This window comes from Corvus brachyrhynchos, unplaced genomic scaffold, assembly GCF_000691975.1.
Source record: "Corvus brachyrhynchos isolate BGI_N302 unplaced genomic scaffold, ASM69197v1 scaffold97, whole genome shotgun sequence".
Lineage (NCBI taxonomy): Eukaryota > Metazoa > Chordata > Aves > Passeriformes > Corvidae > Corvus > Corvus brachyrhynchos.
Window position 1 is genome coordinate 1,052,390 of NW_008239758.1, and position 17,511 is coordinate 1,069,900.

The 17,511-nt window shown below is 46.7% G+C and overlaps 1 protein-coding gene across 1 annotated transcript in view; it reads left to right on the forward strand.

Annotated features, from left to right (window-relative positions):
* Window positions 1-14,814, forward strand: part of GNB5 (G protein subunit beta 5) — a 28,846-nt gene extending 14,032 nt beyond the window's left edge. Inside the window, exons 7-13 of the mRNA XM_008640007.2 lie at window positions 1,234-1,366; window positions 5,179-5,322; window positions 8,370-8,461; window positions 8,583-8,631; window positions 11,155-11,251; window positions 12,238-12,404; window positions 12,728-14,814. Of these exons, the coding sequence (XP_008638229.2) occupies window positions 1,234-1,366; window positions 5,179-5,322; window positions 8,370-8,461; window positions 8,583-8,631; window positions 11,155-11,251; window positions 12,238-12,404; window positions 12,728-12,739 (694 nt within the window). The 3' untranslated portion in view covers window positions 12,740-14,814. The remainder of the gene's footprint in view (window positions 1-1,233; window positions 1,367-5,178; window positions 5,323-8,369; window positions 8,462-8,582; window positions 8,632-11,154; window positions 11,252-12,237; window positions 12,405-12,727) is intronic.
* Window positions 14,815-17,511: the final 2,697 nt, after the last annotated feature.

Below are 17,511 nucleotides of genomic sequence, written 5' to 3' on the forward strand. Positions count from 1 at the left end.
GGGAAAGAGCTTTTAATCATGTTCTTACTTTGCACTCCTTTTTTTATGACATAGAGGTTCATTATTAATGGTTACCAGTATGTGAATAGACCTTGCTAAGATGGAATGGGGAGAAGTAACCCTATTCTTGATAACCCACAAGTTTTCTGTGTGCTCAGATTTGAAAAAGTGAGTTTATATAGGGGGAAAAAGCAAAGAGATTAAATGTTGGCAAAACATCTTGTAAGAAGGGACTGGATGGATCAGACAGACAAAGCAAGCTTGGGACAAGAGAAAAGAACAAAGGGAGACTTCAGCATGCAGCTTGCAAATCTAGAAAGCAGCAGACTGAGACAGACAAGCAGACCCCATAATTGTGTGTGGAAAGGAGTCTGGAAACTGTGTTTTTGACTAGAACCCAAAGAATGGCAAGAAAGCTCTGTCTTTACACCTGTAGCAGAGACAGAGAGTGCACATATATATTGCACCTAATTCTGGATTTCTGTTGTGCTGTCAGTTAAGTGCCATGCACATAATGTAAGTGCATATGTAGTGTAAGCACCAGTGCATACATAATGTAAGCAACTGGTGGTGTGCCAGGATCCCGGGGACCAGGGCAGGGCTGATCTACCACGGCTCTAGGAAAGGGTCAGATATAAGTCCTGCCCTTTAGAAATGAGTCCTGGGTCTGACACAGCTTAACTGGTACAACTGTCCAGGAGGGGGACAGCAGCTACAGAGGTCAGTGCTTCTGTTGCCTTTTTTCCAAACTCTTCTAAAAGCTCTGTCTCCACACCTACTACTTACTTGCTATACTGCCTTTTCTGTAGGAGCTAGGTCAAATTTGTTAAGGTAGGTGTATAATGATGCTTAAACACTGATCTTCACAGTGACAGATGTCAGCAGAAAAATGGCAGTTTGGCTGTATGTGAAACATTAACCCTGAGGTGGCTGCTGTCACCTCCCAGTTTATACTTTCGTGAGGTTTCATTCAGTGCCATTTATAAACTCGATAAGGGTGAAAAAAACTGAGGCGCAGCTGTTCAAGTTCTGTAAAGCAGCCAGGCTGTGAGGCAGCTGGGGCTTCCCTGCACAGGGAGATCCCACACTGCACAATACAGGGAAGTCGGTACTTGTAAGGGTTTGGCAGCACAGCACCGACAGGTGGTTTCCTTCTTATCACCACTCGCCTTTTGTCGTTGCAGTTTTAACCAGTTCTCCTCTCTCTGTTACTGCTATTATTACTCTCTTCAGTGGCCTGGACAACAAGTGTTCTGTGTACCCTCTGACATTTGAAAAAAATGAAAATATGGCTGCAAAGAAGAAATCGGTTGCAATGCACACGAACTACTTGTCTGCCTGCAGCTTCACTAACTCAGACATGCAGGTAAATGCGTTCTCTACCCTCTGCTCACCATCACCTGACAGGAGCTGCACTGGGGTGCAGTGCACATGTCCTCCCTTGCTCCTGGGGCACCCAGGGCCATGTCCTGCCCCTGCAGGGGCTACTGGAACACCCTTGCAGGGGGCAGCGAAGGTGCTGCAAAAGCTGCTGTAAGGAAATGCTTGTCCCAGCCTGTGGCCAGGCTGTCCCTGCAAAGGCCTGTGGCTTCTGCAGAGGGCTCGCTGGTACCTGTGTGTTCTCTGCTCCCCAGCTCTGTGCCAGTTTGTGCCTTTAGGAGCCCAGACTGTTGCAAATAGTTAAAACCACGGTTCAGCCAGGACTAGGCTGGGTGCTGTGCCAGCTGATGCTGACTGTGTTGTTTGCCTGCTTTGTCCCGGACATCCGGCCACTTTGCTTTTGCTTTCATTCTTAGTATTTTTTATTTGTACCAAGTGATACATTTGAGCTTGAGGATGCCCCACAGGGCCATGTTGTCTGTACATGCAGTACTGTGTTCCCTCAAGGGAAAGGAGTGATGCTGTCCCCATCTCACAGGCAGTGGCGTGCAGCACAGAGGCCCACAATGGGAGGTGATGGCAAATCCAGGAGCTGAATGCAGATCTTCTGAGACCAAGCCAGCCTTCCTCTCTATTGTGTATCTCAAAGATCTCTTTCTCTAGGAACACAGAAGATGATGAAAGGAGCCAGGATAATCCCCTTGTCCTCTCTGTTTTCTGAATTTAATTAAAGCTCTTCTCAGTGCAGCTCTGCAGCAAAATAAGTGGCAGCATGGAGCCTTTTCATAGCTCCTGATGTCAACAGAGCTGCTGGAAAGGGAATACCATGTCCCCTTCTTCCAGATATTTGGAGCTCTTCTGAAGGAAATATCAGCTCTCATTGCTTCTATTTCAGGACATGTGAAGCTGAGAGTATGTTGTTGTTTGTCGCTCTCTGGTTTCTGTAATGACTCTGAGGTGCTAATTTAAGTCCATTGCCATGGAAACAAGTGGCGGAGGTACCCAGCACTCAGGCTTGCTTAGCCCTGACCTTCCTGTGCAGGAGTCATGTGGAATTAGAGTAGTCTAAATTAAGTGGAATGTTTCTGATGAGATACAAACCCAGTTTTCTCTTTTCTTGTCTACACTTATATGCATCGGGATTAAATCCTATGACAGGAAAAATAGCAATTTATTTTTCATAATAAAAAAGAAAGAAAAGTTGGGTCTTTTTTTTCCATATTAAATACAGCAAACTGTGTTGATATTGTTATCTATACAATTGATATTTTATGTTATACAATTGATATTGTATCTACTATTGTTAGATAATATCACAGCGGATTAAGGGTCTTCATATTCAGTGTGGATATAAAGAAATTTTTCTGAAGTCTTTAAAAAGAAGTTTTCTTGTGATTGCTAGGCTTGTAAGTGATCATTTATGGCACTGCATGTTATTATTCAAACAAATACAAGCAAACAGGTTGGCCAAGCTTCTCTTAGGACACTGTTATGTAGCAGATCCCAGAGAATCCCAGAGTTCTTTTCTTTTTTCATTTACATAAAGGCCTCAGGATTAAAACTATTCAGAATTAAAACTATTAAGTAACTCTGAGGGTACACAGTGCATTGTGCAGGAGCTTTTCCAGCTGTGTGCAGAGCAGCTCTGCTCTCCCAGTTTGCTTCAGGAGGGATGTGGTGCTGTCCTGGAGCAGCTCTAGCATGAGGTGGAGGTGTCCCCCAGCCCAGTGTCCCCACAGCTCCCACTGCCAGGTGCTGCCAGGGCTGCAGCTCTGCCCTGACTTCTGTCTTAAACTACAGCTCAGTTTTCCCACAGAGGCATGGAAGACTGGGTAGGAGTTTAGGGTTTGGTGTAAGAGAGCTCTGGGGGGGGCTCATCGTGGGTTACAGTCACTCCCAGGCTGTGTGGGTGCTGAAAAAGGGGTGCCACCCTTGCTCCCCATCATGTTCCCACGTGGGCCCTGAGCTGCAGGGCTGGGTGACCCACACACCTTGTTCTCAGTGCCCCAAACCAGCCTTGCTTGAGAGAGCCTCCCCTGCCTCAGTGAGCTGAGAGCCAGGGAGCCTCTCTTCCTAAATTAGGTATCTGCAGCTCTGCGGGGTGATAATGCTCCCCACGTGACAATGCTCCATGTCTATTAATAGCAACAGTTAATTGGGATCTCAAGTGTTTTGCATAGGGCAGGCAGGGCTGGGGAGCAGGGTGAATCCCACGATGGTGGAGGAGGTACAGGTGAGGGTGGCCCCTCTCCTCTCACCACTGCTCCCAGCCCCGGTGCCTGTGCCCCTGTGAGCAGGGCTGTGTCCCTGCTGTCCCCTGCCCTGAGCAAGTGCTGCCTCTTGCCACTGGGTGCCAGGCAAGGGTCCCCCCATCAGTGCTGCTCGAGCCCCTAGTGCTGCTAGCCACAGTCTCTTAGCAAGGATTGCCAATTCCCTCCTGGTCTTAGATCTTCAGAGTTGGTTTGGTTTGTTTTTCAATAGCAATACCTTGAAGTTGAGTCCGTAACATTTCTCTTTAAGCATTAACTGGAGCTCTGGGTTGCCAACAGACCCTTCCCTTACACTTTTAGCTACTCCTGTTCCCCTTATGACTTTCTTACACAGTGTTACAAGAGCAAATCCTCAGAGCTGGAAGTCTTCATTCCTCAGCCAAGTACAAGTATTCCCCAGAACAGGGAAGTTCATTGATCCAGGCTCCAAAGCTGGCCAGAAAGACAAGTCAGGACTTTCTTCTGCTATTATCATCTGAGAGCATTAGCATCTCTGTGCTGCAGGATTCAGAATAGTCTGTTCTGCAGCTTTTACCTCTGTTTACAGGAAGAATATTTGGAGCATCTGTCAAACATGTTCAGTGTTTAACCTTTATGCAACTCTGAATGGTTTCATGACTGTGTTCATTTTCTTCTTGAAGAGAATTTTGTTTTTAACATCTAACTACCCACTGGGATCACTTGAGTTTCCTCACCAACCATGAGAAAAACCCGTGTACAAAACTGAGAGCCCTCCTACGTTCACCCTTGCTTCCTTCCACACCAGTGCACAGGGACTCTTCCAACCTACAGAATTTGTGATTGCATAACAGTTTCGGGTGCCAAGGGGAAATTTTGAACAATTGAGCATCATCAGGATTTAGCCACAATAACAAGCTCTGATCACATGTGCTTTCTACAAGTAATGTAGCAGATGGGAAAATGTGAGCTATGTTCAGCCAGTGTATGTTCAAGCCCTTTCACACACAAATGGTTTTGGACAAGTGAGAGCTGATGGACTTATCAAACAACTGTCTAGACAGGCTTACTTCCCTTTCAGAAAACCCATGTCTTAAGCCAAATTAATTTGGTTTAACCTATTTCAAGCAGAAAAAAAAAAAGGTGAGTTAAACAGGTATTCTTAACTCCAAGAGTTCTTCCATTTACCTGGGTTGAATTCCAGCAGCCTAAATATGGATAGAGTGAAATACGGGGACAGACAGGAATACCAGTATTGTTCTGCCTCCTTTTTAGAGAATATGAAAATACCAGCAGATCCTTACTGCTGTCAGTTCTGCAAAGCCCATCGCACAGAAGGGACCATTATTGAAACATTGTGTAGGTATAGCGGTGTCCATACAGCTCTCCTTTCCACTCTACCTTTTTTCCTTAAAAATAAAACCCATAAACTGTACTTAGGTTCACACTGGGCTTATGGCTTTGATTTATTGCATAATATTTAATTAAATTAAAGCTGTCAGTTGTTTCTTTGTAACCTGAAGGTCATCTGCTGATCTTGTATTGTGACTCTTCTTCCCACATCCTATAGATCCTGACAGCAAGTGGAGATGGAACTTGTGCTCTATGGGATGTTGAGAGTGGGCAACTTCTACAGAGTTTCCATGGTCATGGAGCTGATGTCCTGTGCCTGGACCTGGCCCCTTCTGAAACAGGAAATACATTTGTCTCTGGGGTAAGCAGGAGCTTCTTCTCATAATATCAAACTAAGGAACATGGAAGTGAAAAGGCAGCAAATCAGGAGGCTCATGATGTTACTGAGAGAGGGCTGGAGTATATGTTGGATGCCCCAGTGCAATCCACTCATTGCAAGCACATTTTCCAAGCTGGAGCAAATTAAACCCCTGACTGTGGGGTCAAACCCACCCAGCCAGTCTGACTGCAGTTCTGCTTACTTAGCAAGTTCCACCCCACATCAAAGCGATCCAGCTCGAGATCAAAACAACGCCTCTGCTGGGAAGGGGAAGGCTCGGAGTAAGAGCAGTAGGCTCCTACCACAGCAGAGGTGTGAGTCCCTGTGGGTGGGAGCCTGGAACAGCAGAGGACTCCCACACTTCGCTCCTTCCCCATCTCTGGAGCCAGATGGGGTGTGACAGGCATCAGGTGGTGCTCAGGGCTTCGAAGTGGGGCTGCAAATAACGTGCGTGCCACTATGTCCCTCAACTGCTCCCCAGAGTCAAGGGGCAGCTTGGACACTGGCTAGCCCCCGTGCAAGTTGGAGCAGGGAGATGAGGTGTGGCCACATCTTCAGCTGTTGCTGAGTCCTCTGTGCCTTCCAGAAGCACCAGAGGCATTTAAAGCCCCTTCATCGGTCAAACACTGTCCTCTCCCTGTCCTGGCCCAGAGGAACACGCAAACCTCACTGGGGCTGCAGGACTGGACTGGTCTGGGAAAGGACCCAGGACATCTTCCAAATCATGTCCTGCTGCCGAGGGATCACTGTTTCCAGGCAGCTGAGCCATTGGCACACAGCCTGGCAGTGAGGCAGGCCAGGCATAAAGGTGGCTGGGATGGGGCTCAGCTCCTTTTCAAGGTGATCTTGGTCTTTCCCACATTAGAAAGTGAGGGTGCAGATGAGAGCTGGTGGTAGCTGAGGGGCAGGTTGCTACCAGTAACTTTGCTGAAGGTACCAGTAGTAGCTTTGTTGGTTTCTGATCCCAACCAGCACTGGCCCAGGGCTGATCCTGTGTTTGATGATGGAAATGGCCCTTGTGCCAGAGGGTGCCAACCATGGCTTAGGGGTGCTTGGAGTCATGGTCTACACAGTAAACCTGGACCTCTTCTGTTATGGCTCTTTTTATCAAATTTGTCTGGCCCATCAGGAGCAGAGTCCAGCACACTGGCCCAGTTTGCCTGCTGGTAGCACAGCTGCTCCGAAGCGTGACTGAAAGCTAATTCCATCCAAGTGCATTACTTCTCTTGGGTTTTCCTGTCACCGAGCTTGCTTCCCAGAAAGGATAGGTTCATTCTCCCTGGGAACAGCTCAGCTTATTATAGGGCAAGGAATCGCAAGCAGCTCTGGTACTGCTAAGAGAGTATGTCATACTTGTGTTGATACAGCAGCTTGGGCATGTCTGTGCTTACAGGCACTCGCTTAATTCATCACGTGTAAAACACCACTGCAGTGAAGACCTGTCTTGCATCGTGTCAGTGCAGGTACAGGCAGAACAGTATGAAGGTACAGTGGCATAGAGAGACTCCCTGAATACTGTTCCTCTGTAGGACAGTAACCTTGAGCTGGAATAAGCAGGGTCAGTATATCAGCATGTAGGCTGGGTGCTGTTACATTTAACGACCTAACTGAAAATTCCAGCCCTCCCGGGTGAGCTCAGGGCTGTGCCCCAGGCTGTTTTGCTCAGTGCCCTCTGAGCAAGGCTCCTCAGCTGATTTGGATATCACTCAGGGGGTACATCTCTCCACAGCTGGTGGCTGGTTTAGCCTTCAAAACCTTAGGAGTCAAAGCACCAGCTTGTCAGATTGGTCTTGCCCCCAAACTCCCAGAGAGGTCATTAAGAATAGTGCACACGGAAGCAATATGAAGGGCTGGGCTTGGGCTGTGGTGGGGCTTTAGAGGGAAGTATGCTGGGTCCAAAATATTCTCTATCCTGTTTGTTTTCCCTTGTGCAGAAACCACAAGCTGGTGCCAAGGAGTATTACCTCTTCTAAATAATGACATCTTTACTAAAAACACTAGGATTTAATTTTAACAACAGAATTTTTTAAAAAAGAGAGAGACACATGTGAATTGTGAAGAGACTGTTTAATTTAATTAGCTATCATATTTGATTAAAATAAATAACGTGTGTGGCACGGTCTGGTGGGCAGGGCGCTCTGGCTCAGCAGAAGCAGCAGCCACCTGGCCTGCCCTGTGCTTCCCACACAGCCTCAGAGAGGCTGAGCCCCCGGAGCTGAGCCTGCCTACTGCCTGCTCCTCAGCAGGGGCAAGTTTGTTAAAATCTCCCATCACTCTTCAAAGCAAAGTCCATGTTCTTTTTCTCGTCACCACAACTGTGACAGCAGTAAGACACCGCAGCTGAGAGCTTGGCCCTACGGGTATGAGATGGTTCTTGCCCCAAGGACAGTGTAGACTACATGAGCCAAGCCCCTTGCCCAAAGAATTCAGGGTGCTGAGCACTGAGTGTTAAATGATCTTTTCAAAGCACAGCTTGGAAGGGCAGGTTTGAGCTTGAGGATGAGATGAAGTGCTGCTATGCTGTTTTCTCATCCCAACCACACCATCAAGCATGTGGGTGCAGAGCCCTGACACGGGTTAACTCTGGTAGGAGGCTAGGCAAGAAACCCTCTGGATGCACTGATTTAATTTTCTCTTTCAGTGTATGAGAAGAATTAGTTATAAAACTTTAAATGCTCAGTATTAGTTTTTTATATTGATCATGCTAAGTGGTCAGGGAACAGGTCAGTTGTGCAGCTGTGGTGTGGTGGGGCTGCAGACAGAGGTAGGGCAGCAGCACAGGCAGAGCAGGGTGGTGAGTGCAGGGCAGCATGGGGCTCCAGCCTTCATGAGCAACTCTGCTCCCACCTGCAGCTGCACAGGTGAGGGTGCCACTGCAGCCAGCTCTGGGGCTGCTTGCTGGTTAAATCCTCTCAGAGCTATGATGTTCAGAGCCTTTGAATGTAGCGGGCTTGATGACAAATATCAGACACATGAGGGGTGAATGTCACCATTTGCACAATTGCAGTGATATTTTTGTTCCTTACTAGGGATGTGACAAGAAAGCCATGGTTTGGGACATGCGGTCTGGTCAGTGTGTCCAGTCATTTGAAACCCACGATTCAGATATCAACAGTGTCAGGTCAGTATGTTTCTGGGAGAGGACACGTTTGCAGTGTTGAGCAATGTGCTGATTCTATTTCTGAAGTCTGACCTCATGCAAGTAATGTAATGTGTTCTGGTCTTCTTTCACTTGTGCACAGATATTATCCAAGTGGAGATGCTTTTGCCTCTGGTTCAGACGATGCCACGGTATGTTCATTCAGCAACCTAATTTAGGAAAATTCTGTTGCTTCCCAAGTCAGATTTTCCTAAAAGACTAGGTCACATCCACAGAAGACTTTTAGTGACTAAACTGGGCCTGTGACACCAAATTTGCAGAAATAGTAATCCTGTAAGATAAGATATTAAATACCATATATAACGTTATAGGGAAAATCATGTAACACTGTAGGTCACTTCTGCAAACTTCTCTACAAGAGGTACTGTCCAAATACTCATTTCAGATTCTCTATGTTTGAAGTTTCGTGACTAAAATTAGTTGTCTTACTGGAAGAGATTTGGCTTCATATAGCTCTTGGTCACAGCATGGGAGGAACCAGCTGAAGTGCTGCAGCTTGTGTCAGGAGAAGCAGCACGTCCCAGAAAGTGGAAGGACCATGGGCTCAGGGCAGAGCAGGGCAGATGAGGGCAGCTGGCCTCTGCAGCCCCAGGGTGGCCTTGGTCACACGTATCTCTGTGGGCCCTGACTCACTGCAGTGAGTCTCTGCATCCAGGGCGTCCTGGATCACACAGTGGCTCTTAATGGCTCTTGCTTATCTGTGAGCAATCTGCTAGGAGGGACTCAGAATGTATTGACAGGTAAATTTGATCAGCACAAGGTATACAAAATGCCATTTAGCTCCTGGTGCCCTCTGCCCCCAGTGATGCTCAGGGCTGATGGCTCTCCCTGCAGCTGGTGTGTCCAGGGGGAACCAGGCTCTGCCCCACCACAGCCCTGCAGGGACTGAGCTGTTGAGTGTAGCTTGAGGGCAGATGATGGGGAGGCACCTGGCACCTTACTTCTTCTGTTCACTCAAACATCACACTGAGTCACCTGAGAGCAGAGACTTTAGATAAAGTTCTATGCCCTCAGAGCATGTTCTGAGTCTGCTCCAAAGCTAGCTGAACTCAATAGAAACATTCCTTTTGTCTTTGTTGGATGTGGAGACATTCCAAGGCTCTTCCGGAGAGAGCGAATCCTGACTTTATGTTTTAAAAGCTGTGATTAGAAGTTAATGCCTCTAGCCCTGTGGTGAGCCCAGTGGCTCTCTGCACACGTGGATGCAGTACTATGAGCTCTTGAGATGCTGAGGGAATGGTACAGAGAAATTGTCCACCATTAAATTCCAGTGAAAGCACTCTCTTTTAACACCCAGTATCACAGGTTCTTATTTATTTATTTGATGGGTTTTTTCTTTTTTAACTATTCTTGACACCCCTGACTCAAGCAGGAGAATGGGAAATTCCACCTCTGTACTTTTGACAGAGGTTTTGGCAGTTTCCATCTACCTCATTCTTAAAATGAAGAGGTTTGTTTTTGCAGTGTTACAGAGTGGTATCGTTGACCTGATTTATATACTTGGGGATTCTGAGGAACAGATAATCCTGACTGGAAGTAATCCATAAAAGCATGCTCAGATGACAGTGTTGTCATCTGCAGTGACCCCAACTCCCTGTCAGGACAGTCTGACAAAATTTTTCATCTGTGTGGAGCACTGGGAGAGCTGGACTGCACATACCTGGCAGCCGCTCCCCACTGCCCTGAGAATCAAACAGCCACTTCTTTATGTGCACACTTGAATACCAGCCACTTTTCAATAGGAAAGCCTTAATATTAGCAATCCCATCTGGCCAGTGTTTGCTTAAGCTTAACTTATTGAGGAGGGGTTTCAGTTCACATAGTTTCAAAAGTGCATTTTGATTTCAGGGCTAACAGACAGCCTTTCTGCATGGCAGTGAAGTTTGAAGTCTGGCAGTGAAGTCTGATACATGATTTCCATGTCAAACAAGCCCAATTTTGCTGGCAAATGATAAAAACAGGAAGTATAGGTTGTCAGAGGTGATTTGGAATTTTCCATGAGAAATGAAAACCAGAGATCTGCATTAAAATGTATTATTTCACTTGAATTATTTTCACATAGGTTTTTCAAACAGAGAGGCCTCACAGCAGGGCAGGGACTGTTTGTTGTCCTGGCTTACTCAGACCCAGGACTACCACCTAGGCTCCTCTGTGCCACATGGTCTGTGTTCTCAACAATGAGTAGAGACTTGATCCCATCTCCCAGGCTCCAGCTGTGGCTAAGCTGTTGTTTAAGAGGCTGTCTCCACATGCACCTCCCCAGCAGCAGGATGCCCTGATAAGTGTGAAACCACAGAGGGGAAGCGAGAGGGTGTGGGGACTCCAGTGGGTAGCCATGGTCCAAAGCCCACCACTCATGTCTTTCTAGCAGGACAGGCAGGAGGCTTAGAGAAGTGGCTTGAAAAAGAAAGTTCTTCCTGCAATGTATACAAAACAGCCTTGTGTTGCTTAGATCCCTGTTAGAGGATCCCAGCTGCAGCAGCCAGAAGCAGAAGGAAAGGAGGAAGCAGAAAGAAGCAGAAGGAAAGAAGCCAAGCAGCCGCTTCCCGTGATGTCTGTTAGGCTGCACCTCCCACTCCCACTTTTTCCAAATATTTTAGCCAGTGCTTCCAGCATTTACTGAGGCATGTGTGTTGGTTTTGTTTTAATCCTAGTGTCGTTTATATGACCTTCGTGCAGACAGAGAAGTAGCAATTTATTCCAAAGAGAGCATCATTTTTGGAGCATCCAGTGTGGACTTCTCTCTCAGTGGTGAGACTTGAACTTTGGAGGTTATCATAGTGTTGAGATTTGAGGGGAACTGTAAAATTTTTCAGTTTAATTTGATAAAACATTTGTTATTAAAAGTTATCAAAAGTACTAAGTACCAAAAGAAACATTTAATGCATGGAAGCATTTTTTTTTGCCTCTGTAAAAATAATTACTCTTTAAATAACCTAGCTGGCTATTGCTTCGTTGTAGTGATGAAAAGTATTTTCCTGGCCCTACTGAAGGCAGGAAATATTTTGCCATTAACTACAGCTGGGCTAGAGTTTCACAATAATAATGAAAAACATTTCAAAGGCAACATGAAATGTAGCTAAACTATTAAGTGCAGTTACATAAATAGTTTTTAAAAGCATAACAAATGATTAATAGTAAAAGTGTATTAGAGGGGTATGAAGAAAGGGTCATTGCCACTTTTCACTGCAGATCCTGAGACATAAGCTCGAGTCTTGTCTCTCCCAGCCCAAGTGCAGAGCTCCCCAGTCACCCTGGGTGGGGATGAGTGGGTGGTGGACTGCCCTTCTCCTGGAACTGAGGCAAATGTCTCTGTCATGGTCACAAGCACCACGGCTTGTCCCGTTGGCAGTGAATCACCAAATTGTCTGTGAATCATTCAAGCATTTGTATTCAGCTTCTTGTGTAAGGTCTGAGTAAAGTACTGTTACCCTGCAATAGCTGTTAAAGCGCTCTTCAGTCTGTCACCGTTTGGAGTCATCCCCCATCTCTAACGTCTGAACACATTTTATGTAATTTAACTAAAACTGACAGTGCTTTTAACTAATGAACTGTAATTGTTCCAGCATTTAGCGTGGACAGCTCAGCAGCGGCAGGGCTGTCCCACGGGAGCACAGCTGGCCTGGGGAAGCAGAGCTCACGGGGTGGGCTTGGGGTGACCACTGTCCTGCAGAAGGCCCTGGCTGCGGTCAAGGCACGTTAAGCCCTCGCTGTGTAAAATCTCATTCTCTCTGCAGGTCGCCTGCTGTTCGCGGGCTATAACGATTACACCATCAATGTCTGGGATGTGCTGAAGGGGTCCCGAGTGTCCATTCTGTTCGGACACGAAAACCGTGTCAGCACCTTGCGGGTGTCTCCCGACGGGACCGCGTTCTGCTCGGGCTCCTGGGACCACACCCTCCGAGTAAGTGCCCGAGAACCCGCTGCGGGTGCTGCTTTCTGCAGCCGGTTAATGACCGGGGCTCAGGAGGAAGGCGTGTTAGAGGAAAACTGCTCTAGAGGAACTGAGGAGGGTATAAAACAGCGTAAAACACGAACAGCAAAGCCAAATAAAAATCCTCACCAAGTGCTAGCAGAACGGCTAAGTTTGAGCTTGCTGTTGGTTACATGATATCACTGCTGCTGATACTCTGTACCACTAATGTGATTGCCTCGCCAAAGCTAATTTAATGTTTGACAGAAGAGTCGCTGTCATAAAGGAGTGTTCGGCTCTCTCTCTTTCTACAGATCTGGGCGTAACCTGAGATCCCGTATGCAGAATCAAATGAAGACTGAAACGCCGGACTACAAAAACTGCATAAAGAAGCCATTCCTCAAAATCAAGTATTCACTACAGTACAAAAGGGTGACACTGAACCCACAGATTAACACAACTAGGTAGAAAATAGTCTGCTTGAACACATAGCAAACGTTGACTTGTAGTAAAACGAAATGTTTTAAATTTTTTTTGAAACTATATTCTTTTATTAGAATTAGTTCCATTATTTATAAAGGGACTTTTCTCCAAAGTCACCTGTATTATAGAATTGAGTATTTCAGTGCACATTATCTATTTATTTGCATGAATTTAGTTCCTTTTTAAAGTAAAAAAAAAGTCCTGATTTTATCGGGTGTAGCATAAGGCTTTGGAAACATTCCGTAGTAGCATATTGAATGTCGGTGTTGAAAAATGGAAAGAGAAACAATTCTGATACTTTATGATGGTGTTATGGATGACTGAACCTTGGCGGTAAGTAGAGGAGCAAAGGACCTACTGTGAAGGTACTGGCTGCTGCCATAAAAATGTATTTTTTGTACAGAAGAGAAATCCCTTCAATCCCTGTTTTTTCCTACTGTCTTTTTAGATAGAAATAAGTATTTCATCTCTCTTACCTGAATATAAAGAATCTAAATATATACAAACTGATAAACAGCAAAGAGGAGGGATATAAACATGATTTACATAATCATGAGGTAATACTTAACCAGTAGTTTCTTAGAAATTTTTAATTGTATCACTTGGTGAGTGAATTTTCTTTTACTTAAAGAAATGCTACATGCTAAGCACTAAGGGATACTACACGCTAAGCATTAAGCACCATTATACTGATGGTCAAATCTTTTCCAAGTCAGTCATAGTCATTCTATGACCATGATTCTTATTTGCATTTTGAGCAGTTCATACAACTTCGGCAAGGCAATGTAGCTTAAATGTATATCAAAGCAGTATATACCCATTTTAAGGTCCTTCTGCAATGTCAGAGCAGTTGTAAGTTCATGCAAATACAGGTCAAATCATACAGTCCTTACTGTAACAGTCATCTCCCACTGCCACGGACATGGTTTTGTCATAGCTGGACTTGAGAATGAGTAACAGTGAGCTGTTGAAAATCTGCTGTGAGCCACAGTCCTGCCAGGGTTTGAGACTGTGCTGACCAGAGCACATGAGTCCATCTGATCCAGGAGTCCCTGGTTTTCAGGGGACCAGGACAGCTGGCCACATTGCTGGCAGCATCCAGCCCTCTGTGTGAGCATGGGAATGCCAGATAGACTGGCAGGACCACCCCACACAGAAGTGATGCTGTAGAATCAAGATTTAATCAGATAAAGATGAGATACAATTAATTATAGAACCACTGTGAGATTATATCTGCATTCATGCATTGAAAGCTATTGCGACTAGAGTATGTCAGCTCTGCTCTGCCAGCAAGTATTGAGTCCTAACCTCAATATGAGAACAAAGAGCTGGAGTAATGCTGGGGGCTTGCACAGCCTGGCCTTTGAAATTCAAGTGGTGAGGTACAGCTTTTAATGTATCAAATATATGATTTACATTTAGACTGGAACAGGAGAGAGCAAGCTTACTGGAATGAGCCTGTTTACAAGCTCACTGGAGTTTGATGATAATATCCTCATTCTGTTTGCAAGTGGGATTTTTTTACAATAATATAAAAATCATATTAGAAACAAAGTCTCCTCATCCATGAAAACATTAGGTTCTGTGAATCCATAACCAGTTAACCTAAGACACTGACATTTATACCAGCCTTCCATCCCTAATGGAATAGGTCAGCTGTTTTCACTTGGAAAAGTCAACTCTGATGCTTTGCAATATTTGTGGCAAGCTATCCCTGTAACAAACTGAATGCACTATGGAAATGTCATATAGAACTCACTGTGCGATATGAGTCAATACACTGTACACATTTGATCAAAAGATTAATATTAATGTTTAGATAGTATTTATTGGCAAGATGTTTGTTTCAAACATAATACATTGTGTTGATACTTACGAACAGCCTAAATACAATAAATTGTATTTTACATATTGAGAACATGTATGTAGTAGTTCTTCCCATTGCTTAGGTATTTGTAATGGTGCCTTTTTTTTTTTTTTTCCTTTTTTTGAAATTCACTTTTTGCACTGCAGTTTCTTAAATTATTTCTCCTGCAAAAATCTCAGGTAAAATCCAGATCTACAAGCAAATTACTTGTGGAATATCTTCTGGAAATACCCAAGGTGAACCACAGCAAACAAGAGTGAGCAGCCCTTGAAAGTATCTGAAATGCCATCTCAGCTCCCCCTGCATTCAGGAGGACAGAATTTAGATTGTTTTCCTGCTCTGAAGGATCACAGCTAATGTAATGTTCCATATCCTTATTGCCATACGCAGGAACAAACTGGAAAAGGCAGGATGTATGTTTTGTGGGAGCTCCTTGTGTTGCAGCAAGATGCCAGGGAAAAGCTGGGCACTGAAATGCTGTTGAGGGCTCAGGCTGTCACTGTTTGGGTCAAGCAGATGTGCAGATCACCTGGAGGTGCAGCAGTTCAGCTGTCTGCCTTGTCAGGAGAGAAATGAGCTGTGGCCAGCTTCCGTGGAGGTTTTATGGTCAGCCTGAAGGTGGCTGGTGGAAGAGCTCAGTTTAGCCACTGAAAAAAGCACCTTCTTAATTTAGGTGCATTGTTTCATTTCCTCTCTTCTGAGGGGCTGGGGAAAGTGCTGAGCTAGCTTGTTCTGAGTGACATCAGTGCCCAAACTGTCACCAGATACAGTGAGAATGAGTCTGACATTGCATCTTCCACTTGTGTTCTTGCACCGAGAAATGCTGTGGGTTTTGGACTCGTGTGTTGGGGAACGTGGGCTTGCCACCTGTGAAAATCACCTCTTTGTTCCTGAGGTAATGGTGAAAACATGAACCAGGATGGGCCTCAACTTCCCATCAGATAAATGACACTTAGAGGAACAGGACACTGAAGTACCCACTGTATTTTTTACTCAGTAAAGGCTGTCCAGGGAGGCTTTGGAAAACCCAGCGTTTTGAGATTTCCCTGTTAGTATGTCAAGCTGTTTGTGTCAGAAACACCTCCATTCCATAAACGTGTGGAGAGAAGGGAGCTGTTGCTGGGGCCGGCACTATCAGACGGCTCTGTCCTGTTAACAAAAACGCTATATAAACAGGAAGGGTGGAAAAGGATATTGCTAGAGAAAGAGCAGCCTCTCCCTCTTGCACTCCTGCTGTGAGGAATGCAATAGGAAATTCCTGCTCCAGGATTAACAATCATAAGGAAAAATAGTGTGTAAAGCTCTTGTGAAAAGTAAAGATCTCGTTCCAGCTACTGCTCTAGCACATAAACAGACTGTATTTCCCTGCTTCAAAATAAAACAAAAGCCAAATACGGGGATATAGAACTAAAGTTTGCCTTCGGAGGGACTCCAAGGGATCAGGCCAATTCCTGATAGCGATCTGAGAAATTGCAACAGGATTGATTCCAACCACCTATTTTTAGATTTTCTGTTGGGGATGTAAAATGGAGACAGCTGTATCTCAAGATAGATGGAGTGAAGCCAAGCAGTCCTGTGCTGAGGCGTTGGGCACCTTGAGCCGGCCGTGGGACGCGAGGTGAGCGGTGCTCTGGTGCCGGCGGCAGTGCCTCTCCCGGCGCGGGCACAGCCGGGCTGTGCTGTGACACTGCGGGCACAGCCGGCCTGTGCTGTGACACTGCGGGCACACCAGGGCTGTGCTGTGACACTGCGGGCACAGCCGGCCTGTGCTGTGACACTGCGGGCACACCAGGGCTGTGCTGTGACACTGCGGGCACAGCCGGCCTGTGCTGTGACACTGCGGGCACACCAGGGCTGTGCTGTGACACTGCGGGCACAGCCGGCCTGTGCTGTGACACTGCGGGCACACCAGGGCTGTGCTGTGACACTGCGGGCACAGCCGGCCTGTGCTGTGACACTGCGGGCACACCAGGGCTGTGCTGTGACACTGCGGGCACAGCCGGCCTGTGCTGTGACACTGCGGGCACACCAGGGCTGTGCTGTGACACTGCGGGCACAGCCGGCCTGTGCTGTGACACTGCGGGCACACCAGGGCTGTGCTGTGACACTGCGGGCACAGCCGGCCTGTGCTGTGACACTGCGGGCACACCAGGGCTGTGCTGTGACACTGCGGGCACAGCCGCGCTTTGCCCCGCACCACCACCAGCTCCTCACCTGCAAACGGGACCGGGCAGGACGCACAAGGGGCGTACCCTGTGCCGAGCGTGCCGTGGGTCTGAGGCGGTGTTTATGGGAGCCTCGATGGGTTGTGAAGCAGCTGGTGGTGCTCGGAGCTGCCGGGGCACAGCGCGGGTGCAGGGAGGGGTCCCGCTCCGTGTGCTGCGCAATGACACCGCTCGGCCCGCCTTGTTCTCAGCCGCTTTGCTTGACACCAGCAGTGTGGAGGGCCCGACCTTTGCACCACGAAGGTCCTGATCCTAAATTTTGCCTATGTGCTCATCAAAAACTAAACGCCACGGCATTTACTGGGTAAATACACAATGCACTCACCCCATGACCCTGGAAAACCTACATCTCCTTTGAGGCAAACAATACAGGTTCGGGCGGGCCACTAATGTGGAACAGAAACAAAACCCAAAAGGAATTAAATTAAAACAAGTATTCGAGAGCCAGCACCCGATAACTGAACGTCTCCCTCGGCTGCCCAGGAGGCCCACAGCAACCCACCGCGGCCGCCCGTCCGGGGAG